Source organism: Phyllobates terribilis, unplaced genomic scaffold (genome assembly GCF_046119375.1).
Source record: "Phyllobates terribilis strain yellow unplaced genomic scaffold, ASM4611937v1 Scaffold_12__6_contigs__length_324123572, whole genome shotgun sequence".
NCBI lineage: Eukaryota > Metazoa > Chordata > Amphibia > Anura > Dendrobatidae > Phyllobates > Phyllobates terribilis.
Window position 1 is genome coordinate 182,541,609 of NW_027362772.1, and position 22,427 is coordinate 182,564,035.

At 42.1% G+C, this 22,427-nt stretch overlaps 1 protein-coding gene across 1 annotated transcript in view; it reads right to left on the minus strand.

Annotated features, from left to right (window-relative positions):
- Nucleotides 1-2,680: 2,680 nt before the first annotated feature.
- VAMP3 (vesicle associated membrane protein 3) overlaps nucleotides 2,681-22,427 on the minus strand; it is a 48,326-nt gene continuing 28,579 nt past the window's right edge. The window contains exons 2-5 of the mRNA XM_073656514.1: nucleotides 14,265-14,340; nucleotides 10,820-10,978; nucleotides 10,525-10,576; nucleotides 2,681-6,318 (exon numbers count right to left, since the gene is read on the minus strand). Of these exons, the coding sequence (XP_073512615.1) occupies nucleotides 6,302-6,318; nucleotides 10,525-10,576; nucleotides 10,820-10,978; nucleotides 14,265-14,340 (304 nt within the window). The 3' untranslated portion in view covers nucleotides 2,681-6,301. The remainder of the gene's footprint in view (nucleotides 6,319-10,524; nucleotides 10,577-10,819; nucleotides 10,979-14,264; nucleotides 14,341-22,427) is intronic.

Genomic DNA, 22,427 nt, shown 5'->3' on the forward strand with positions numbered 1-22,427 from the left:
GGTGGGTCTTCAGGTTTCGTTTGAAGGTTTCCACGGTAGGTGAGAGTCTTATGTGTTGGGGTAGAGAGATCCAGAATAGGGGGGATGCACGGGAGAAATCTTGTATGAGATTGTGGGAAGAGGAGATAAGAGGGGAGTAGAGCAGGAGATCTTGTGAGGATCGGAGGTTGTGTGCAGGTAAGTACCGGGAGACTAGGTAACAGATGTATGGAGGAGACAGGTTGTGGATGGCTTTGTATGCCAGGGTTAGGGTCTTGATTTCAGATTGTAAAGGCATTTTTCAAGCGGTTATAAAGTATTCTAATTTACTGAGATAATGACTTGTGTTTTCATTGGCTGTAAGCCATAATCATCAACATTAACAGAAATAAACACTTGAAATAGAGCACTGTTTGTAATGACTCTATATAATGAGTTTCACTTTTTGTATTGAAGAACTGAAATAAATTCACATTTTGATATTCTAATTTAGTGAGATGCACCTGTACCTGCCTGTTGTGGATTTCTACCCTACATCATCCCCCTTTGATCATTTTATTAACCAACTAGATCCCATTTTGGTCCAATATAGTCCACCCATAGTGATAAGATTTTTTTATTTTTCTTCAGTTTCACAGGCTTTATTTTAAATGTCCACAGCGCTGTCCTGCTTTTTATTGCAGATTTTAAAATTTCTTATTTCTATAGTAAATGGATGGTGGGCCCTGTGTTCTCCAGTCCGACACGCGTACTAGCACCTCGGGCATGCACACACATACGTCTTTAATAGCAGTTTTTCTGGTTGTTTCTCCTAGAACAAGAGACAAGCAGCAGACACATGGAGCTCACAGACATTCTTGCCAAGTGACACGAGTTATGTAAGAATGTCCATTCGTCATCAATTGAGAATCTGTATATCTGGGAACAGGATGCCTGGCCAGCCCTGGAAACAAGATGAGCAGCTCCTATGTGGGTTTGTAGGTGCTGGCACCATTTCTGCCTGACATGAGGAGTCAAACTACAATGTGGAGCACCATGTAGAGGTGATGGTGGAAAAAAGGTGAGAGCAGGGTCAAACACACTTCTCTTGTGGAGGTCAGGCAGTGGATATAAAGATGATTCTGGAAGCACTTTATTTCTTCTGTAGCCCTTTGCTTTAAAATTATGCATTCTCCCCTAGTATTAAAGATGCATTTTCCCCTTCAATCAACTGGGCATGGTGATGAGCAGAAGTCACACAGATGTATTACTCCGTGGTACACTATGGATTCTTTCCATTTCAGACAGGCAAGGTTTTTTTTTCTTTTTTCTTTTTTTTTCAGGGGACAGTGGCTTCAGGGGATTACGTGGTAAGGTGAGTATAATGTCACATGTAAATGTATAAACAGCTGTATTTGGCACATTTATTGTAGTGGTACATGTGACGAATGTACATCCTGGTGCGACTTGGTTCCCCAAACTAAAAAAAAACACTTTTATTCCTTCTGGTCTCCTAAGAGCAAAGACTAGACACTTTTTGCCCTGGAAACAGTTGCTCATTAATAACTTGAGCATGCCTATTTTCATGCAATTTAAATGGGGTAAATTTGCAATTGACTTGCTTTTTATATCTGCTGTCATTCTCCTGCAATAAGAGCTTTTATCTCACATTATAGCCATCGTCATGGAACTCAGCCACAAGTGCCTGCCCAGACCATGGCAGATTGTGCGCAGTAATTACATTCCAGGAAAAGGGTTAACTCCTAACATACCAGCCACTTCTCTCCAGTCAAGTGCTGTATAGAAATCAGTGATCTCCTTCCCACCCCTCTCGCAGCACCTGACAACCTGCTCTTCTAAATCTTGTACAAAATCACCACTTCCCACAATCAGCTGCTTTCAGAGTTGATGGCTTAATGTGTTATAGCAGAACTTATGCTGAGCTTTATAGTTCTACTAAGCCTATAACTCTGCTACCCAACACGCTAGGCGGCGAGTTGACCCTGCCAGAAACTAGGAAGTAAGGAGACTGGAAAGCAGTGTGCTGCTGAAGAGACAACTTGAGAATTACCTTTAAAACCCTCCATCACATACAATATCTGTTCTAAAGAGTTCACATACAATGTGACTGTCAGGCGCAGGCTAGAAAAATACCTATAATATCTAATGTTTGCAATTTCAGTGCTCTAAAAGTGATCAGTGATCTTCATAGGGATGTAATAAAAGAGACTACACATAATCAGGTGCAAAAACCCTTTACTTAACCTGGAGGGAGGGGATTTCCTCACAATCTGGTGAGGAAGGAGAAATGAAAGTAAAAGATGTGCCTGTCAGGCCTATTGTATGTGACGGAGGGTTAAAAGTGTTATAAAGTAGAAAACACTCTTGAATTGAGGACTCCTGAGATTAATTGCATCATTGAGATGTCTCATGCTTTCCATAAACTGTCAATTTCAAAAAAACAAACAAAAAAAAAAACACCATGGACAGACCGTGCTGAAAATCAGCGAGTGTCACCAACCTAATGCGGTCTCTTAGGTCAGCACAAACCTAGTGAGATTCTTTTTTAAAGGGAATGATCCACATATCGAATGTTTTTGCTGCCTTTGGCTACACAAGTTATCTAGCAGTAGTGCAGAGGTGTAACTATATCCCCTATACAGGAAACCCCTTTTACCATTTGTCTTTGCAAGTGGTAAACAAAATATAGCAAGATACAAGCTGCAGAAAGTGACTTTATTATGATGCAGTAGTGTTAATCATGACAATTGTACATCTACTACAGGTTTAAAACGTGCAATCAAAATTAACCTCCATTCACAAACAGAAAAATTTCAGGCACATATATATTTTTTTATATATAAATATTAAAAGGCTACATAAAACCTCTGTATGATGCATCTTCTAAGTTGGGCACCTGATTTACATGATGGACTAGCAGCCTTTGATTGACCCAAGTAATCAGGTGGCACACTGGATATGGATACAAGTCCTGGCACACTGGTCAAGCCACTTTTCTCACTGAAAAATACATTTTGGATGAAAACAGTATAAGCATTCAGCTATACATGTGTAAACCTGTGTCCACCAGCATCCTTCAAGATTGTGCCAATAGCAAGGCACAGTTTGGAAAAATTTAAATAGATGCAATACGTTTTTCAAGGTTTTGCTATGAAGTTCTAAATGAGTAGTATGAGATTAACAAAGGGGAGGGTGGGGGAGTGTACCTGCCACCAAGAAAATGCACCTCTCTGGGCCATATGCTTTGCTTGGTATTGCAGCCCTGCCCTGAATAGGGTGGAAAACTGCAGAAGACCCCTGTTCTAATCTCATCCAACTACTTTGTTCAGTTACATCTTCATAACACTGAGAAGTGGCACTGGCAATCTCTGCATCCCATAGAAGCTGGAGGAAGGTGGCACAATATATCCATGTTTAGTTACAGCTGCCTGCCCCACAGAAGTCAACGGTTGTAACTGCATCATGTGTGTCTAGCGCTAGCCAAAGAAAAATCTGAAAAAACTAACAATCTGTTCTAAGCAGTAAACCATAACATTTGAAGGCAGCTTTGGAAACAGTAGAGATGTTTTAGCAAAAATGGAGACAGGCCAAAGAAGCCCTTTATTAAGATATCCACAGTAGGTAATGACCGCTTACCTGTGGGCTTTAAAGACGTTACATTTGGAATTTATCTTACGATTTCAGAAAACTACATTCAGGAAAACAGTTCAAGTAACAATAAGGATTTATTGTGTGACAGGTTTAACTATTCACGAAAAAAAAATATTTTTGGCTTAAGCCCTCACTACAAATAACCCAACTGGTCATTTATTGCCTAGTTGTGAACCCTACCCAAGTGCGGCAGGATGATCTAGATATATAGATCTCTCAGGAAATTGACCATTACTGAAATATTAATTTAGAGCTTGAAAGGGTAAAGTCGTTGGCACTAAACCTTCTTAACAGACCAGTCATGTACATGTCTTGTCCCCCTGGTATAGGTTGGTCTTTCATTGAAATTCTGAGCTCCACATGGTAGAAGACAATAGAAAAAAAAAAAGCATTTGTAGGAGATCGGGGTACTGCTACAGACCTTTATGCACTCATTACTTAATGTGGTTTCTAGTTCCCACAGATAAAGGCAGGATAGAGCTTGGATGCCTAATATCTTAAGGCTGTTGGCTCATTTTTCTGATCAAGTTTAAGGTGCTGTCTGGGCCAGGTATAACATTTGCAAGGGACCAACACCGAATACTAATGTTGTATAATGCACTGTCAGGATGCCCCTCTGTTTCACACCACTGGCATACCTGCCACCATGTAACGACCAGCTTCTCTGCATGGTCTCAACTGGCATCAGCGAAAAAGAAAGCAGTGACTAGGTTAGGATTTCATGTTACAAACCCTCGCAAATGTTACACACTGGTCCAGACATTCCCTTTAAATAACATTCTAGCAGCCAAGACAAGTGGGGATGGAATATATTTACAAAAGTGAAGCCGTCAGCTGATTCATGGGGCCAGAGGCACAGGCAGCATGAATCAGACACCGCCTCTGTTATTGCACCCATGTGTTTCACTCTAAGGATGTAGCTTTGCATCAACAAAGCCAGACTGATTTCTGCCTTCTGTGATTAGGACACTGAATCTACTAACCTGTTCTCTACAACAGTATGCACTCAGCTCCCTCTAGTGGCGGCTGCAGGCAGAACTGTTACCAACAGATGTTACTGTTAAAGCCTCAAGAAGAAAGGAATTCATTAATTTATTGCAATACAATGGACTAGAATTGAAAAAAAAAACTTCATCCATCTTTCAAACAGCAGAGACTGCTGCTATTCTGGCTGAATTCTGATGTAGCAATAAGGCACTGGGGTTAAAAAAGACAAAGGCACAGGGTGAATGTAAGAACATTGGATTTCTCCCTGAAGTTTCAAGTGGTTTAAGGCAAAGATGACATATTTACATTGGCTTAGTCTGTATAGGACCAGAAATCTACAAAGCGTGCACTCAGCAGGTATGAAGCCACTAGAAAAAGCGGACATTGGGAATGTGTATCTCTGCAGAGTATAGCATTATCGAACTCATATGTCATCAGCTACTGGTACAGCAGCATCATTCAATAGGTCATCAGCAAATACTCTGCATATATTTGGGACAAGCAACAGCAAACCACCGGTCCAATTGTAGTGGTACAGCCAAAGCAGGAGAGCAAGAAGAGTGATGGAGGCAGCTTAGATCTGGAAAAGGCACTTCTAAGGAACTAAGCAGGAGATGCTGCAACCTGCGAATCTCCAGGTTATCGATGGTCAGGGCATATTGGAACTCTAGATTTACAACATTTAGAGCCACTTGCAGACCCCCATTACAGAACAATGGTAAATGCAAAGGCAGCACTGGACGTTATGGTACCGGAGACAGATTCTGGGGAGCTTTACGAGGAGTGGTCAGTTCTCCTGACATGGCCGTTTTAGCAAATACTTCAGTTCCCCATGAAATGACAATTCGGTAGCATATTACACCTCTGCATTGTGCTGTTACACTGTTCTTCCTCCTGGAAATATATGAATACGGGTAATAACCATTTACGCTGTCAAAATGGAAAGACCTTGCACACCATGTCTATTTAGTGCAGACAGTATCAACTCCACCCTTTGACGAAAGTAATGGTACCACCAAATTGTCAATTTATTTATAAGGTTGAATACAGGAAACACCACAATGCAGAGTTCAAAGACAAGTTGCTGCGGGTTTCATGAGGAATATAAGTAGGTATTAAAACAGACCTGTCAGGAGCCACCAGGTCTTTTCTAGACTTTAATCACACATGCAGGTTTTTTTTGGTTTTAAACCGAAGCCAAGAAGTACAAAAATCATACTTTCATATTTTTTCTTTCCTAGCTCTAAAGAACTCCAACAAAACTACGTTATTTGTTCTGAGACTTAAAACCTTTTTTAGATTTCATATTACCAGGTTAATTACTTGACTCCCAGTTGATTATTGGCTGAAGAGGAATCTAAGAAAAGGAGAACACATGGACTCAATAGCATTAAAGAAAACCAGTATGTACAATCAAGAGGATGATGACAAGTGATCAACCTGACACAAATTGTGTTAAGATCGTGCAAATGTGCAGAATGTCCCCAATAGCATCTAAATGAAGGAGTACGATGTCACAGTAAAGGCACTTAACTCTGAACAAGGAGGTTAAAAAAACAAAATGAAGTAAGCTAATAAAAGACTTGGACATCAGAATATAAACTCTTGGTTACAGCAGATTGGATATGGTGAACTGCAGCGTCACGTAAGCCAGCTTCATCTGACATCTGCCGGTGTAAGGACATCAGGACACGCTCCACACTGGAAGAAATCAGTGACAAGCGTTAGACTAGTCATCATACATACAGAAGTAGCAGAGCTGACCGTTAACTAACTCTTGGGGACATGTTCAAGGAGGACCCAAAGGCATGAGAATAAGACAGGAAAGGTGCCTAGTGTGGATCCCTCTCCATTAGCATGAATGTACATACAATACTATATTCCCCTGCAGAGAAATATATGGTGAAAACCTTGGATCGCCAAGTATTTACAAAACCAAAACTACAGCCATTAGATGAAATCAACTTCGTGACCAGGCCAAGTTTATCAAATCTGACGTGTGTCACTTTCTGGCAATAGCTCTGCAATGTTTCAACATATCCCAGTGAATTTGTGCTTTCGTGACACACACTGCTCAAAAAATAAAGGGAGCACTTAAAACACATGAGAGCATGGAGCAGATACCAGGAGATGTGGAGGGAGCCATAGGAGGGCAACAACCCAGCAGCAGGACTGTTATCTCCTCCTTTGTGCAAGGAGGAACAGGAGGAGCACTGCCAGAGCCCTGCAAAATGACCTCCAGCAGGCCACAAATGTGCATGTGTCTGCACAAACTGTTAGAAACCGACTCCATGAGGGTGGTATGAGGACCTGACGTCCACTGATGGGGGTTGTGATCGCAGCCCAACACCGTGCAGGACGCTTGGCATTTGCCTAGAACAAGAGGATTGGCAAAATCGCTACTGGCGCCCTGTGCTCTTCACAGATGAAAGCAGGTTCACACTGAGCACATGTGACAGACGTGAGAGTCTGGAGACGCAGTGGAGAGCGATCCTACAGCATGACCGGTTTGGCAGTGGGTCAGTAATGGTGTGGGGTGGCATTTCTTTGGAGGGCCGCACAGCCCTCCATGTGCTCGCCAGAGGTAGCCTGACTGCCATTAGGTACTGAGGTAAGATCCTCAGACCCCTTGTGAGACCATATGCTGGTGCGGTTGGCCCTGGGTTCCTCCCAATGCAGGACAATGCCAGACCTCATGTGGCTGGAGTGTGTCAGATGGATGACGGAATTGAAGCTATGGACTGGCCCGCCCGTTCCCCAGACCCGAATCCGATGGAGCACATCTGGGACATCATGTCTCGCTCCATCCACCAACGTGACGTTGCACCACAGACTGTCCAGGAGTTGGCTGATGCTTTAGTCCAGGTCTGGGAGGAGATCCCACAGGAGACCATCCGCAACCTCATCAGGAGCATGTCCAGGCGTTGTAGGGAGGTCATACAGGCACGTGGAGGCCACACACAATACTGAGCCTCATTTTGACTGGTTTTAAGGACATTACATCAAAGTTGGATCAGCCTGTAGTGTGTTTTTCCACTTTAATTTTGGGGGTGACTCCAAATCCAGGCCTCCATTGGTTAATAAATTTGATTTCCATTGATTTTTGTGTGATTTTGTTGTCAGCACATTCAACTTTGTACAGAACAAAGTATTCAATGAGAATATGTCATTCATTCAGATCTAGGATGTGTTATTTGAGTGTTCCCTTTATTTTTTTGAGCAGTGTATATTTTATGATAACTGTAAATTTAGGCCGTCATTTTTATGAATAAAAGCAAAACCTATCAGAAGTTTGACAAAATGTTCTAAAAATTAGCAGTTGTCAAACTTTAAATGATTAGCCCTTTAATCCAGACAGTCATACCACACAAAACAGTTAACATTTCCCTTATGTCTGCCTTACATCAGCACCATCTGTAAAAGGTTTATTTTTTTTGTTAAGGTGTTAAAATGCAGCTGCTAAAGTGTTGTTTTAAGATGTACTATACCCCATGTTCCGCAGCCTTATACTTTATATTGTCACTAAACCCTGTGGTAATGGCTAATGTGTCCTCGTTTCTCCTCCCAGTAATTCAGATAACCTGGCAGAATGAATTTAGACATTGCAGCTGAGAGATCACATCCTGTTTTTATTCTGGTGCAGCATACAAATACAGGGTGTACTCCCAGCGTTTCCCTATGAACGGTGAATGGTTTCCAGGGAAATTCCTAGCAGGAAGTTGTACAAGGGGTTTTGGCTGAGAATCCTAAAGCTGATGTGCTGACATCTAGTAGAAACTTGTTGTATTGCAGTTAAAATATTTAGGGGCATCATGGAAATGCCACCTTTACTATTTTGGATAGTGGGAAAATTTTGTGGTTTACCCCTTCACCGCTGGGTGATTATTTAAAAAAAAAAAAAAAGACATAGGGGAGAGGAAATTTAAGAGCCATAACTTTTTTTCCTTCCAAATAGCTGTATGAGGGTTTGTTCTTTTCAGGGCAAGTTGTACTTTTGAGTAGCCTGATATTTTCCAGTGCATCACCAGATAAAATGTAGGAACAAAAATTCTAGGTGCGTTAAAATTGCAAGAAGAAAAAAAAAAAAGTTGTTAAAGGCTGCACATGATGGCTGATCAAGTCTGCCATCATCTGCCGGGAAAAAAAAAAAAAAAAAGTCAGTCAGGGACACAACATATGACAAATCTATATTGTGACGGGCTTAAATATGGTACGCGAAATGTGGTTTTATAAATTGCCTGTTTCCTGCTTGATCAGTGATGCAAGAAGTTGATCTGAGCTCATATAATTCATAGGGAATTCATTCATCCAACCTCCCAACCTACTGTCTCCTTCCCCATCCTGTGTAGAATGTAGGGTCCTCTTCCCTTCGTACCAGTCTATCATTGTAAGTTCGTTTACTGTAAGTGATATTTGTATTTTGTATGTACTGAATTTTTTGGACTATAAGATGCACCTAGGTTTTAGAGGAGGAAAATAGGAAAAAAAATATTTAAGCAAAAAATGTGGTTATGATGCCCTGTTATACGGGAGGGAGTCTGCTGCCGACACTGGTATTGGGGTAATATCCTCCATCCTGGTATGTATGGCCCCTCCTTCCTGGTATACGTGGCCCCCCTTGAGCCCCCATCCTGCTGCCCACAAAAAAAAAAAAAAAAACACAAAAAAACAATCAATCATACTCAACTCCTCTCCTCCAGGTTTGTCCCGCTCTGCTGCTGACACGCTCACAGTGTGAGCCGTGCATGGCAGGGCGCGCATGGCGTCCCTGCCATGCGCTTTCAGTGTGAAAGCACGCACACTGTACCGCAGCGCGGCTCCTGCTGCCGCTCTGCGGTCAGTGTGCCTGCTATTAAAGACCATGGATATCTACTACAACCCATGGGAGTGGGTTGTAGTGAATATTCATGAGCTTTAATAGCAGGCACACAGACCGCAGCAGGAGCCGAGCTGCGGCTCCAGTGTGCCGGCTATTAAGGAAAATGAATATTCCCTGCTCCCCATGCCCATGGGCGTGGGGAGCAGGGAATATTCATTTTCTTTAGTAGCTGGTAGAGCGCAGGCTGTAGCAGTCGGCTGCTGCCTCCTATGCCCCGCTGATCCACCGCTGCTGCTCCCCCAGACCTCCTACCACACAGAGCCACAGTATATAAAGGGAGATAGTATTTGGACTATAAGACGCACCCCCCACTTTCCTCCAAAATTTTGGAGGAAAAAAGTGCGTCTTATAGTCCGAAAAAAACGGTAACTCCTTATGTACAGCACCATGGAATCAATGGCGCTATAATAAATAAAATTGTAGCAACGATTTAGTTTCTTTAAGGAAATTTTTTTCGGGACTTATTCAGTTTTGAAGTGACCCTGGAGACCTATATTTTGGAAAATCCCCAAGTGTGATACCATTTTATGAACAGCGCTCCTCAACATACTCAAAACTGTTGTCAGGTAGTTTATTAACCCTTCAGGTGCTTTTTCAGGAATTAATGCAGTGTGGCACAACCAGAAAGAAAAATGTTATTTTTACCTAAATTTTGCCAACTTCTAAATAGGTCACTATAGCCGGCAGACTCCAAGGCCATTATTTGGTGGTGAACTGCCATGGCAAACATCAGGACCACACAATCAATTTCAAGGTGCTGATTGGGTTAAAGAGGGAGACCCTACACTCTGTTAACCACCTAGAATTGTAGTCACTATTGACAGCAGCATCTAAAGGGTTAAAATAGCCATGGTCTGTGCCAATACTGATAGTCATTGATGCACCAGGGTGGCCACCAGTGTTCAGAACCTGCATTTTCATTCGATAGGAGATGTTATTCACTTATACCTCAAGTCCGCTTTAAGTCGTACTGGTGGTCACTAAGGGGTCAGTCTAAAACCTAAGACAAGACTGAGAGGTGTACTTACCAATGATAATTATGATGATGATCACAATTACTGCAATTAATATTGCCCACATCTGTAGAGAGAAGCAATTATGGCAGATCAGTCACCAGCTTCTTTACATGAGACATAACATCCTGACTGTATGACCCCCTCCCATCCAACATGATATTTACTGTGTGCAGTTCTGAGTTCCACCAAGCACTGGTGGGAGACAGTTTGCTGCATCCCCAAACCCCCCCCCCCCCCATATCATCTATAATACACAGCATCTCCCGGCTGTAGCTGCAGTATAACATGACATGGAGAAGACCGTCACCTTGCAGTTCTTCCACCAGTACTTCCTCTTCAGTTTGCCTGCACTGGTTTCGAACTGTGAAGCTCCAGCCTGCAGAGCATCTGCACGATCGTCCAGGTCAGAAAGTTTCTGGTCTCTCTCCAGGACTTTGTCTACATTGACTCTCATTATGTCAACCACCTAAAAGTTTGTGTTTTTTAAACAAAAACAGAATGAAAAGGAATATTTTTACAAGGAAAAAACAAAGTCAAGGAGTACACATAATATAGCCAGAACACTGCCATAAAACTTTGATGGCCATCATCAAGGACTCTTGACCAACAACTATTTTGCAGATCTTCCCATACACTTGCACTTCGTCAGCATACAGTGGTCTGAGAAAGAATTCACCCCCTTGACATTTTTTGTGTTTTGCTACCTCACAACCTGGAATGTTACTTTGAGGATTTTCATCAGTTCATGTAAAGAACATTCCTACAACTCTGAACATTTGGTTCTCTTTTATTGTGAAACAAATAGGAAAAAACAACTGAAAACTTCAGTGTGCATAACTATTCACTCCCCTAAACTCGTTACTTTGTAGAGCCTCCTTTTGCTGCAATTACAGCTGCAAGTCACTTTGGATAAGTCTATGAGCTTTCCACATCTGACCACTGGGATATTTGTCCATTTCTCAAGGCAAAACTGCTTCAGCACCTTCAAGTTAGATGGTTTCCTCTAGTGAACAGCGATCTTCACATCTGACCACAGATTCTCAATTGGTTTAAGGTCTGGACTTGACTAGGCCACTCCAAAACATTTACACGTTTCCCCTTAAAGCCATTCAAGTGTTGCTTTAGCAGTATGCTTGGGGTCATTGTCTTGTTGGAAGGTGAACCTGTGTCCAAGTCTCAAATTACACACTGAAACAGGTTTTGCGCAAGAATATCCCTGTATTTCGTACCATCCATCTTCCCCCTCAACTGACCATTTTTTCCTGTGCCTGCTGCCGAAAGACATCCCCACCGCATGATGCTGCCACCACGTTTCACTGTGGGGATGGTGTTCTTAGGTTGATGAGCTGTGTTAGTTTGGCACCAGACAGTTTACCTTGGTGGCCAAAAAGTTCAATTTTGGTCTCATCTGACCACAGCACCTCCCTCCAAACATTTGGGGAGTCTCACCCGTCTTTTGGCAAACTTAAAACGAGCCTTACAATTTTTATGTGTAAGTAAAGGCTTTTTTTTTGCCAATTCTTGCATAAAGGCCACCACTTGAGTGTACGGCTTATTGTGGTCGTAGAGACAGATACTCCAGTCTCTGCTTGGGAATGCTGCAGCTGCTTCAGGTCTTTGTGCTGCTTCTGATTAATTCCCTCCTTGCCCGGGCTGACAGATTTGGTGGGTGGCCCTCTCTTGGCAGGTTTGTTGTGGTACCATATTAATAAAATTTGCTAATGGATGTGATGGTGCTCTGGGGGATCAGAGTTCAGGATAATAGTGTATATACTGACAGACATGTGACACTTTAATTGCACACAGATGGATGTCATGTCACTAAGCATGTGACTTATGAAGGTACTTGCTTGCAACAGAAATTTTTAGGGGCTTCATCACAAAATGGGTGAATGCATATGGACATGCCAATTTTTAGTTATTTAATCCCATAAATGTATGCCTATATTTTCCCACTTCACCAATTTAAGACTATTTAATGCTGATGCATCACACACTAAATCGTATTACAAAAATATTTAAACACAGGTTGTAATGTAACAAAATGGGTAAAAAGCCAAGGGGAGGTGAATACTTTTGCAAGCCACTGTAGTTGCACCCCCTACAAATCTGAAGTTGTTGGTGCATGCCAAGTAAAGGCTATTAAAGGGGTTGTACACTACCATTTAAAATATGCCAAAGCTTTTTTCTGATGAAAAGCAACTTCTTTATAATTACCTTCCTCTGCCTTTTCTGCCTGTGAGCGGCGCTATCATTGGCCGCTCACAGGCAGCATGTGACCCCCCCCTGCTGACGTCCCCGCGGTGGCGGCTGGGTTGTGGGCGGGGTTATTTCCCAGTGTCACACCCAGCATCCACAGCGTGCTTTCCCAATGAATGGGGAAAGGGAGAGCGTGTGGTGGATGCTGGGTATGATGCACGGGGTAACCCTGCCCCCAGCCTGGCATCCACCGTGGAACACGGTAGAGAGACCCCCGGCTGCAGCCTGGACTTGTCGTGACGTCAGTGGATGTCAGAGCCGGCTGCAGCCGGGGGTCACATGATGCCTGTGAGCGGCCAGTGATCGCGCCGCTCACAGGCAGAAAAGGCAACTGGAGGTGATTACAAAGAAGCTGCTTTTCATCATATAAACGCTTTGGCATATTTTAAATAGTAGTTGACAACCCCTTTAATATTGTGAGGCCAGAAGAAATATTACATAAAGGCCAATAGCAGAACAAAGATCTGCTACTAAAATATAATTTTGTTAACAAATCAGCCAGAAATTAAAAACATACAACACAGAAAGAAGTTAAAACCCAGGAGGGGGTGACAAGCGGTAATGTATTACATACAAATAGGTGCAAACAGTTAATAGCAAGTACAGAGCCCAGGGAGTAAAGTATAGAAGATACAAGGACAATACACAAGTATGATTTTTTTTATTCATCCAATTTGGAGCCAGAAAATTGATGTCATGCACTAGAGCCAACACTTCACAGCAGAAAAGAAATTACACACTAAACAGATCTTTGCAACCTTCTGTCAAGCGTTTCATTTTCTTGCCTTTGCTACTAGAAATGAAAAAAAAAAAAAAAAAAAAGAAAAAAAAAAACTTCCTGCAAAACTCATCTTTGAATTATGGATTTTCCCATTCATAATTTCCAAAATCTCCGGCCCGCCACATCAATGTGATCAGCTGAATCGCAGCTTGAGGAAGTGTCAAGTAATTGGTTTCAAGAAAGGAAGAAGGGTAATTTGGAGCGACGGGATGCAAGTTTCTTTCCAGAGAAGGGGCTCGAGTGGACACGTCACAATCCATTGACAGATAGTAAAGAAAAACATTTTTTTTTTTCTTTACTAACAAAAGACAGACAAAAATAGATGTTTGCCGGAAACCAGTTCTCTGCATGAATTATCTGACAAGCCTTTGCTTTGAATGATGCAGGATAAATAATGTGTTTGTTCAGAACTAGGTCTGTGAACACTGCCGCGGAGATACTTCCAGTGTCACGAAGCCACTACCCTCTTCATAGCGCAATCAACCGACTGAAATAATACTGATCTAAAGCGGACGTCAGGGAAATTAACCCCTCTGTGCCAGACTCCCTGCCATAAGCTTTACAGTAAATTGGATAAGATGACAACATTGGACATCACCAGGCTACAAAAAAAAAAAAAAAAGCTGGTGTCCTGCTGCTTGTACCCATGTGACAGATCTATATAGCAGGAGAGGGGGCAACGTATTTTTTAGCAGATACCGGGGATGCTCACCTCATTGACCTGAGCTTGTGTCTGCTGGAGGCGTCTGTTACTGCTCGCAGCATCGCCGGGCGCTGCAGAGGACGACCTGAGAGGACCAGAGGAAGGATTAGACAGGCAACTGTTTAGGATTAGCTCTCAGAAATCAATGTTATTCCAGCAATGAACAAACATCTGATTAGATCTACACAGAAGTAACATCTAATGAATGTTCTACCTGAGAACGGGGCTTTGCAGCCTGGTCTTGAATGGAGAGGACGTGCTCATTATTGGGGTTTGCTCCATTTGTTGTCTATGGGAATGCCAGCAAGTGCTGTACTCTGCTATTTGACAGTCCCATAGAAAATGAATGGAGCGAAGGCTGAGCATGTGCACTTCCACACCAGCGTTCTCTGGGTTTGGACCCCAAGTGATCAGCATGTTATCCCCTATTTTATGACTAGAGGACTTTTCTTTAAATATTTAAATAACCTTTTAAATGTATCAAGTGAGCCACCACTATGCATCTACATGTGTATTTACAACTCTAAATATTTTTATTGTTTCATTCTGTATTAACGAGAAAAAAAAAGTTATTTTGTGCATGGAGCATGCAAGTACACCTATAAGTTTCCATGGTAACAACTTACAAATCCTGATCCTACCGGCAAATGCCATCCATACATCCCCTGCTGTTTGCCAACCTTCCAAATGCACAGAACAGATTTGGGTGTAGGAATATGCAGTTTTTTTTTTAGGTGACAAGAGCGGTAAACAGCAAACAAGACTGAAGACTGTTAGCAAAGTTACATCACTATTTTGGATGCTACGATGTGCCATAACTGCCGATTACCACAATTTACTAACCAGAGGACAGCACAGCACAAAACACACACACATAGTCCATCTGCTTCTTGGTGCCTCCACAAGGGCTGAAAATGCATCAGATCATTCTCATGTCAGCATCAACGCCACCATTATCAGCACCATGTTCAGGGAGGAGAGTGACGTCCCTGACGCGCAGCACCCCACGCTCTAAGGAGTAAGTGACCCCACTATAGAACATATGCATCCATCTGACAGTCATTACATTTAGTTAAGTGATTCTTACATGGTCTGTCAGGTGGGATATATTAGGCTACAAGTAGTTACTTCTTGAAGATAATTTCACAACCTTAGCAAGACCTGTGATGGTAAGGATATGCCTAATTTCCCACATTTTAGCCCAGAAAGGTACGGCTTAAACGGTGCACTTAACAAATTTGGCACATCTTTGGTGAAACTACAGATATGCAATAAAATCAACACCAGCAAACATATGTGCAAGTCAAAAAAAAAATACAGAAAACCTAGCATTTTTTTGCCTATTTACTTTAATAATGCTATCCACACTTCCTTTTGGTGAGTGCAGGACAAAATGATCTAATTGTGCAATTTTAGGGCAAGAAGTGATTTGCGACTGGCATGCAATGATTAGTATTAGGCCACAACCCCACTATCAGTATTCAGTTAGTATTTTTTCAGGAGTGGGACCCAAAACCAGGAGTGATAAATGCAGAATTGGTGACTTGTTTCTATTATACATTATACCATTACTATATTTTCTCTGATTGTTCATCACCTCGTTTTGATTCCCACTCCTGAGAAAAAATACTGACTGAATACTGATAGTGTGGCCATGGCCTTAGTGATGGGCGAGCGTGCTCAGCACAGTTTGATACTCGATCGAACAGTGCAAAGTATGACATGGGTATGTGCATCTCTCTGCTCAGTTTACTGCTCGATCATCAATTAGTATCTATCAAACATGACCCAAGGAAAGACAAATTAGACAAGGGTAATGGGTGCCAAAGGCTCATTCATGTGTGTGGGGAGTGATTTATAGCAGGTCTAGTACCACAAACTGCTGCAAAAGTGAATGCTGACTATGACCCTGGGTCACAGCGCTGCACCGGGTCCACTGGCACCGGCGTATGTCAGTTGGATGAGCATCCCCTGATGCACATTTAGCTGAAATGAAATGTATTGTTGCACAGGGGACCAGACATCTCCCTGCACTGCAATACACGCCACTGGCGTGCAGCTGATATCAGCATGCACATGACTGGGGCGCATGGCAGTGACATCATACACCATGGTGCGCACACCGACATCAGCTGTCGGCTCCTGCACCCGGTAAAGAAGAGGATGCTGCTTGGCGTGGGAACTGGGAGGAGAGGGTTGGGGGCACGAGGAAGAATTAGAATAGAATTTCTTTTAAGGTGTTGTAGAACAGGGCACATTATCCCCAGGAAGGGGGAGGGGAGGTGAGGTGGACGTTACCCCCAGGAAGGAGGCCAGGTTCAGAGACATTATCCCAGGAAGGGGCCCAGTATGGGGGACATTTTTACCTGATAAGATCCTCTCCCACCCCCTCCTTTCATTATAAGACCCTAACGTCTTCTCCTTCATTCTTGTTCTTCCAATTCATTATGATGCCATCAGGGCCTTATAAAAGAACACAGGACAGGGACTAAGAATATATGCACATATTCAGGATTTGCAGCAGAAAATTCTGCTGCAAATCCTGATGTGTAGTCATGAAAAATGCTGCGTAAAATAACTGGTTTTGACTATTTTTACATGCTTTTGTTGCGCATTTTCCTTACTCTTTAGTATGGGTGAAAAATGTTGCAAGAATTGACATTGCAGCAGATTAAAATTTGCATAAAGAAAAATTGTGAAACGTGCATGAATCTTATTCACCTTGCTTGTACTGTAAAACATTGTATATTTTTCACAACAAAAACGCAATGTGTAAATGAATTTGGGGAGAGTCAGACTGAGTTATATTTATTGGGCATTTGCAATTATAGTTAAGGGGGGGGGGTGCACAGCTCTGGATTATCAGTTTATGTCTTGAATGGTGTGTGGCTAATAGTATATTAGTGGTGGGGTACATCTTTGTATTCAGGGGGCGCAGTGCGGGGGATTTTTTATTCATTCAGGAGACAAATTTATAGATACACAATGCATTTAACCTTGTTACTTTTAGGGCTGCAGTGATCATTATGACAAGACAAGTTGTGGCTGGGAGATGTCGACATGAAGGTCTGACCAGATGGAAGAGAAAACAAAACAACCAAATCAGACGAGACGTTAGTGGTAAGTACCTGGATGTAATTTTTTCATACCATGCAACACAAGTAACAGAGTAATTCTGATATTTGTAAAACAACCTCAATTCTCACATTTGTGTCATAAGTCAGTGAACTGCCAGATTTTTTTTATTTTTAATTTTTTAATCAGACGGAACAAAAGGCAAAGGCTATGGGCCCACGATGCAGAAATGCTCCGGATTTTTCTTGAGCGTTTCTGCATCTTCCTGGCAGAAAAAACGCATGCGGATTGTACATGCGTTTTTCCTACCAGGGACAAGCAGAAGTGAAGCGTTCTTCACATGCATTTTCGCACGCGGGTTGTCAAGCGCTTTCCAAGCGATTTTAGCATCACTTGGAAAGTGCTTGTCAACTTGGTCAAACTATATAAATCAATGCCGTTTGCATAGATTTATATAGTGTGACCGTAAAAGAATGGTAAAAATTAAATATATACTTACCTTCTGATGGCCCCGGTGTCCTTGTCCCGGCTTGCTGGCAGCTCGCAGTAGACTAAAGGACCTGCCGACATAAGCGGTCGCGTAATACGTTACATGACTAAATGACGTCACCGCAGGTCCTTTAGTAGACTGCGAGCTGCCGGCAAGCCGAAACAAGGACATTGGGGCCATCAGAAGGCAAGTATAATATTTTTATTCTTTTTTTTTTTAAGGTACTATGGTACCCAGGTCCGGAGGAGAGTCTCCTCTTCTCCAAACCAGAGTACCATCAGCACACTGAAACGAATGGAATCCGCATCTGCAGAGATGTGGATTCCATGCGTTCCAGAGGAAGTCAATGGCGGCGAAAACACCAAGATTCTGCAAAATCATTGGTAGTGCTGCAGATTTTTCCACAATGATAATCCGCAGCGGAAATTTCCGCAGCATGTGCACAGCACATGCGGATTATCATTGGGGAACATGGCAGGCCTTCTACCAAGCGTTTCTGCAGCAGAATTGCCGCTGCTTAAACGCATAGTGGGCACACAGCCTTTAGAGTTTACAGATTCACATTTCTGTGAAAATCATGGATCTGAGAGTGAGACTGAGCATGTCTATTTCTCATCAGATTTTGAGGACATACTCAATAGGGTTGTGTGCTGTCCGAGAAAAAAAAAAAAAAAAAAAAAGCCAGGCAACACCGACCCAGGAATGTAGCATAGTCCCGTAGTATATAGAGTACGTTCTGGTTATAAGTAGCACTGTCCTTAAGTAGTAAGCTCTATAATGTATATAAATTCACTGTTGTACATACAGGAGTTTCTCACAAAATTAGAAGATCATAAAAAAGTTAATTTAATTTGTTTCAGTACAATACAAAAAGGGAAATGCATATATTAGAGTCATTAGAAACAGTGATCCATGTCAAGTGTTTAGTTCTGTTAATGTTGATGATTATGGCTTACAGCCAATGAAAACACAAAAGTCATTATGTCAGTAAATTAGGAAGCATTTGCAGGTGGTTTTGTTAACTATTCTAAGCGTTTAAAAAGGTCCCTTAGTCTGTTTCAGTAGGCTCCACAATCATGGGGAAGACTGTTGACTTGACAGATGTCCAGAAGGCAGTCATTGACACACACTCCACAAGAAGGGTAAGCCACAAAGTCTTTGCTAAAGAAACTGGCTGTTCACAGAGTGCTGCATCCAAGCATATTAATGGAAAGTTAACTGGAAGGAAAACGTGCGGTAGAAAAAGGTGCACAAGCAACTGGGATAACCAGAGCCTTGATAGGATTGTTAAGAAAAAAAACATTCAAAAATTTGTGAGTGGACTGCTGCTGAAGTCATTACTTCAAGAGCCACCACATACAGACGTATCCAGGACATGGGTTACAAGTGTCGCATTCCTTGTGTCAAGCCACTCATGACCAATAGACAACGCCAGAAGCGTCTTACCTGGGCCAAGGAGAAAAAGACCTGGACTGTGGCTCAGTGGTCCAAGGTGGTGTTTTCAGATGAAAGTAAATTTTGCATTTCATTTGGAAATCAAGGTCCCAGAGTCGGGAGGAAGAGTGGAGAGGCCACAATCCAAGCTGCTTGAGGTCTAGTGTGAAGTTTCCACAATCAGTGATGGTTTGGGGAGCCATGTCATCTGCTGGTGTAGGTCCACTGGGTTTTATCAAGACCAAAGTCAGCGCAGCCGTCTACCAGGACATTTTAGGGCACTTCATGCTTCCCTCTGCCGACAAGCTTTTTGGAGATGGAAATGTCATTCTCCAGCAGGACTTGGCCCCTGTCCACACTGCCAAAAGTACCAATACCTGGTTTACACACAACAGTATCACTGTGCTTGATTGGCCAGCAAACTCACCTGACTTTAACCCCATAGAGAGTCTATTATAGAGAATCTATGGGGTATTTTCAAGAGGAAGATGAGAGACACCAGACCCAACAATGCAGACGAGCTGAAGACTGCCATCAAAGCAACCTGGGCTTCCATAACACTTCAGCAGTGCCACAGGCTGATCGCCTCCATGCCACGCCGCATTGATGCAAAAGGAGCCCTGACCAAGTATTGAGGGAATTTACTGAAAGTACATTTCAGTAGGCCAACATTTCTGATTTCAAAAACATTTTTCAAGCTGTTATAAAGTATTCCAATTTACTGAGATAAATTACTTCTGTTTTCATTGGCTGTAAGCCATAATCATCAACATTAACCCCTTTACCCCCCCCACCTCACGTTAATGACCAGGCCAATTTTTACAATTCTGACCACTGTCACTTTATGAGGTAATTACTCTGGAATGCTTCAACAGAGCCCCCTGATTCAGAGATTGTTTTTTCGTGACATATTGTACTTCATGATAGTGGTAAAATTTCTTCGATATCACTTGCGTTGTGAAAAAAAAAAAAAAAAAAAAAAAACACAAACGGAAATTTGGCAAAAATTGAACCTTTTCGCAATTTCCAAACTTTGAAATTTCATGCCCTTAAATGAGATGTCACACAAAATAGTTAATAAACATTTCCCACATGTCTACTTTACATCAGCACAATTTTGGAACCAAAATTTTTTTTTTGTTAGGAAGTTAAGGGTTAAAATTTGACCAGCGATTTCTCATGTTTCTAACAAAATTTACAAAACCATTTTTTTAGGGACCACATCACATTTGAAGCGACTTTGAGGGGCCTTTATGACAGAAAATACCCAAAAGTGACACCATTCTAAAAACTGCACCCCTCAAGGTGCTCAAAACCACATTCAAGAAGTTTATTAACCCTTCATGTGCTTCACAGGAATTTTTGGAATATGGAAGAAAAAAAATAACATTTAACTTTTCACAAAAATGTTACTTAGACCCCATTTTTTATTTTAGCAAGGGTAACAGGAAAAAATGGACCCCCAAATTTGTTGTGCAATTTCTCCTGAGCACATCGATACCCAATATGTGGGGTAAAACCACAGTTTGGGCACACGGCAGGGTTTGGAAGAGAAGGAGCGCCATTTGAGTTTTTGAATGTAAAATTTGCTTGAATAATTAGACATGTTGCGTTTGGAGAGCCCCTGATGTGCCTAAACAGTGGAAACCCCGCACAAGTGACACCATTTTGGAAACTAGACCCCACAGGAACTTATCTAGATGTGTGGTGAGCACCCTGAACGCCCATGTGCTTCACAGAAGTTTGTAACTTTCCGCAAAAATGATGATTTAGCCCAAATTTTTAATTTTCATAACTGTAAGAGGAGAAAATGGACCCCAAAAACTTGTGCAATTTCTCCTGAGTACGCAGATACCCCATATGTGGGCAAAATACACTGTTTGGGTGCACGGCAGGGTTCAGAAAGGAAGGAGCACTGCGTGCCTTTTTGTACATAAAATTGGCTGGAATTGAGAGCAGACGCCATGTCGCGTTTGGCAGGCCCGGGATGCACTTAAATAGTGGAAACAAGTGACCCCATTTTGGAAACTAGACCCCTCAAGGAATATTTTGTTAAGGGGAATAGTGAACATTTTGCACAGAGGTACAACAGAATTTGATAACATGAGGTCATCACATTGAATAAGTTGACATTAATCTTGAGCGCAAGTGCTCGCTATGCGACTTTGCATTGGGTGCTTGGATATGCACCAAGTATCGTAGGTGCTTAAATGACATGCTCAAGTCCCCACCCTGCATGTTTCACGGTTATTAGACACCCAAAAAAAAAAAAAAAACCATGAGGGGATTGATCATGCATGGCAGGCAATCCACGCAACTTTTTGGCCACGAAGCATATGGGGCGTTGACTCAAGCACCCGCGATACTCTGCATACCCGAGCACCAAATGCAAAGTCAATTAGTGAGCACATGCGCTCAATGCTGGTCGCCATATCGTCATTTTTTCCCTTTACTTTTGAGCGCAAACCTAACCCCAGCGCTCATTTTTTACACCATTCCTCGTGCGGTATAAGTGATTAGACGACTTTATTCTTCGGGTCGGTGCGCTTACAGTAAATGCCAGGTTCATATCGGGTTTTTATGATTGACAGCTGTCACACTAAAAGACGCTTTTTTTTTCCCCAAAGACTAGTTTTTGCACTGCCATATTTTGGCAGACAGTCATGTGGTGGCTTGTTTTTTGCGGGACAAGTTGACATTTCTATTGGTATCATTTTTGGGCACGTGACATTTTCTGATTGCTTTCTGTACCGATTTTTGGGAGGCAGAATAAACAAATGCCAACAATTCAGGAATTATTATTTTTTTTTTTAATGCCGCTCCGCAAGTGATAAAATTGATAAGGTAGCTTTATTCTTCGGGTCAGTACGTTCACAGCGGTACCTCATTTATATTGTTTTTTTTTATCTTTTGGCGCTTTTACACAAACTTTTATAGAAAAAAATTTTGGGTATTGCTTTATTCTGAAAGATAACTATTTTTCGGATGATGGAGCTGTATGGCGGTTTGTTTTGTGCGGGACAAGATGACGTTTTCAGCAGTGCCATTTTTATTTACATTCGTCTTTTTGATTGCGTTATTCCATTTTTTGTTTGGCAGTATGATAAAAACAAACAAACAAACAAACAAACAAACAAACAAACAAACAAACAAACAAACAAACAAACAAACAA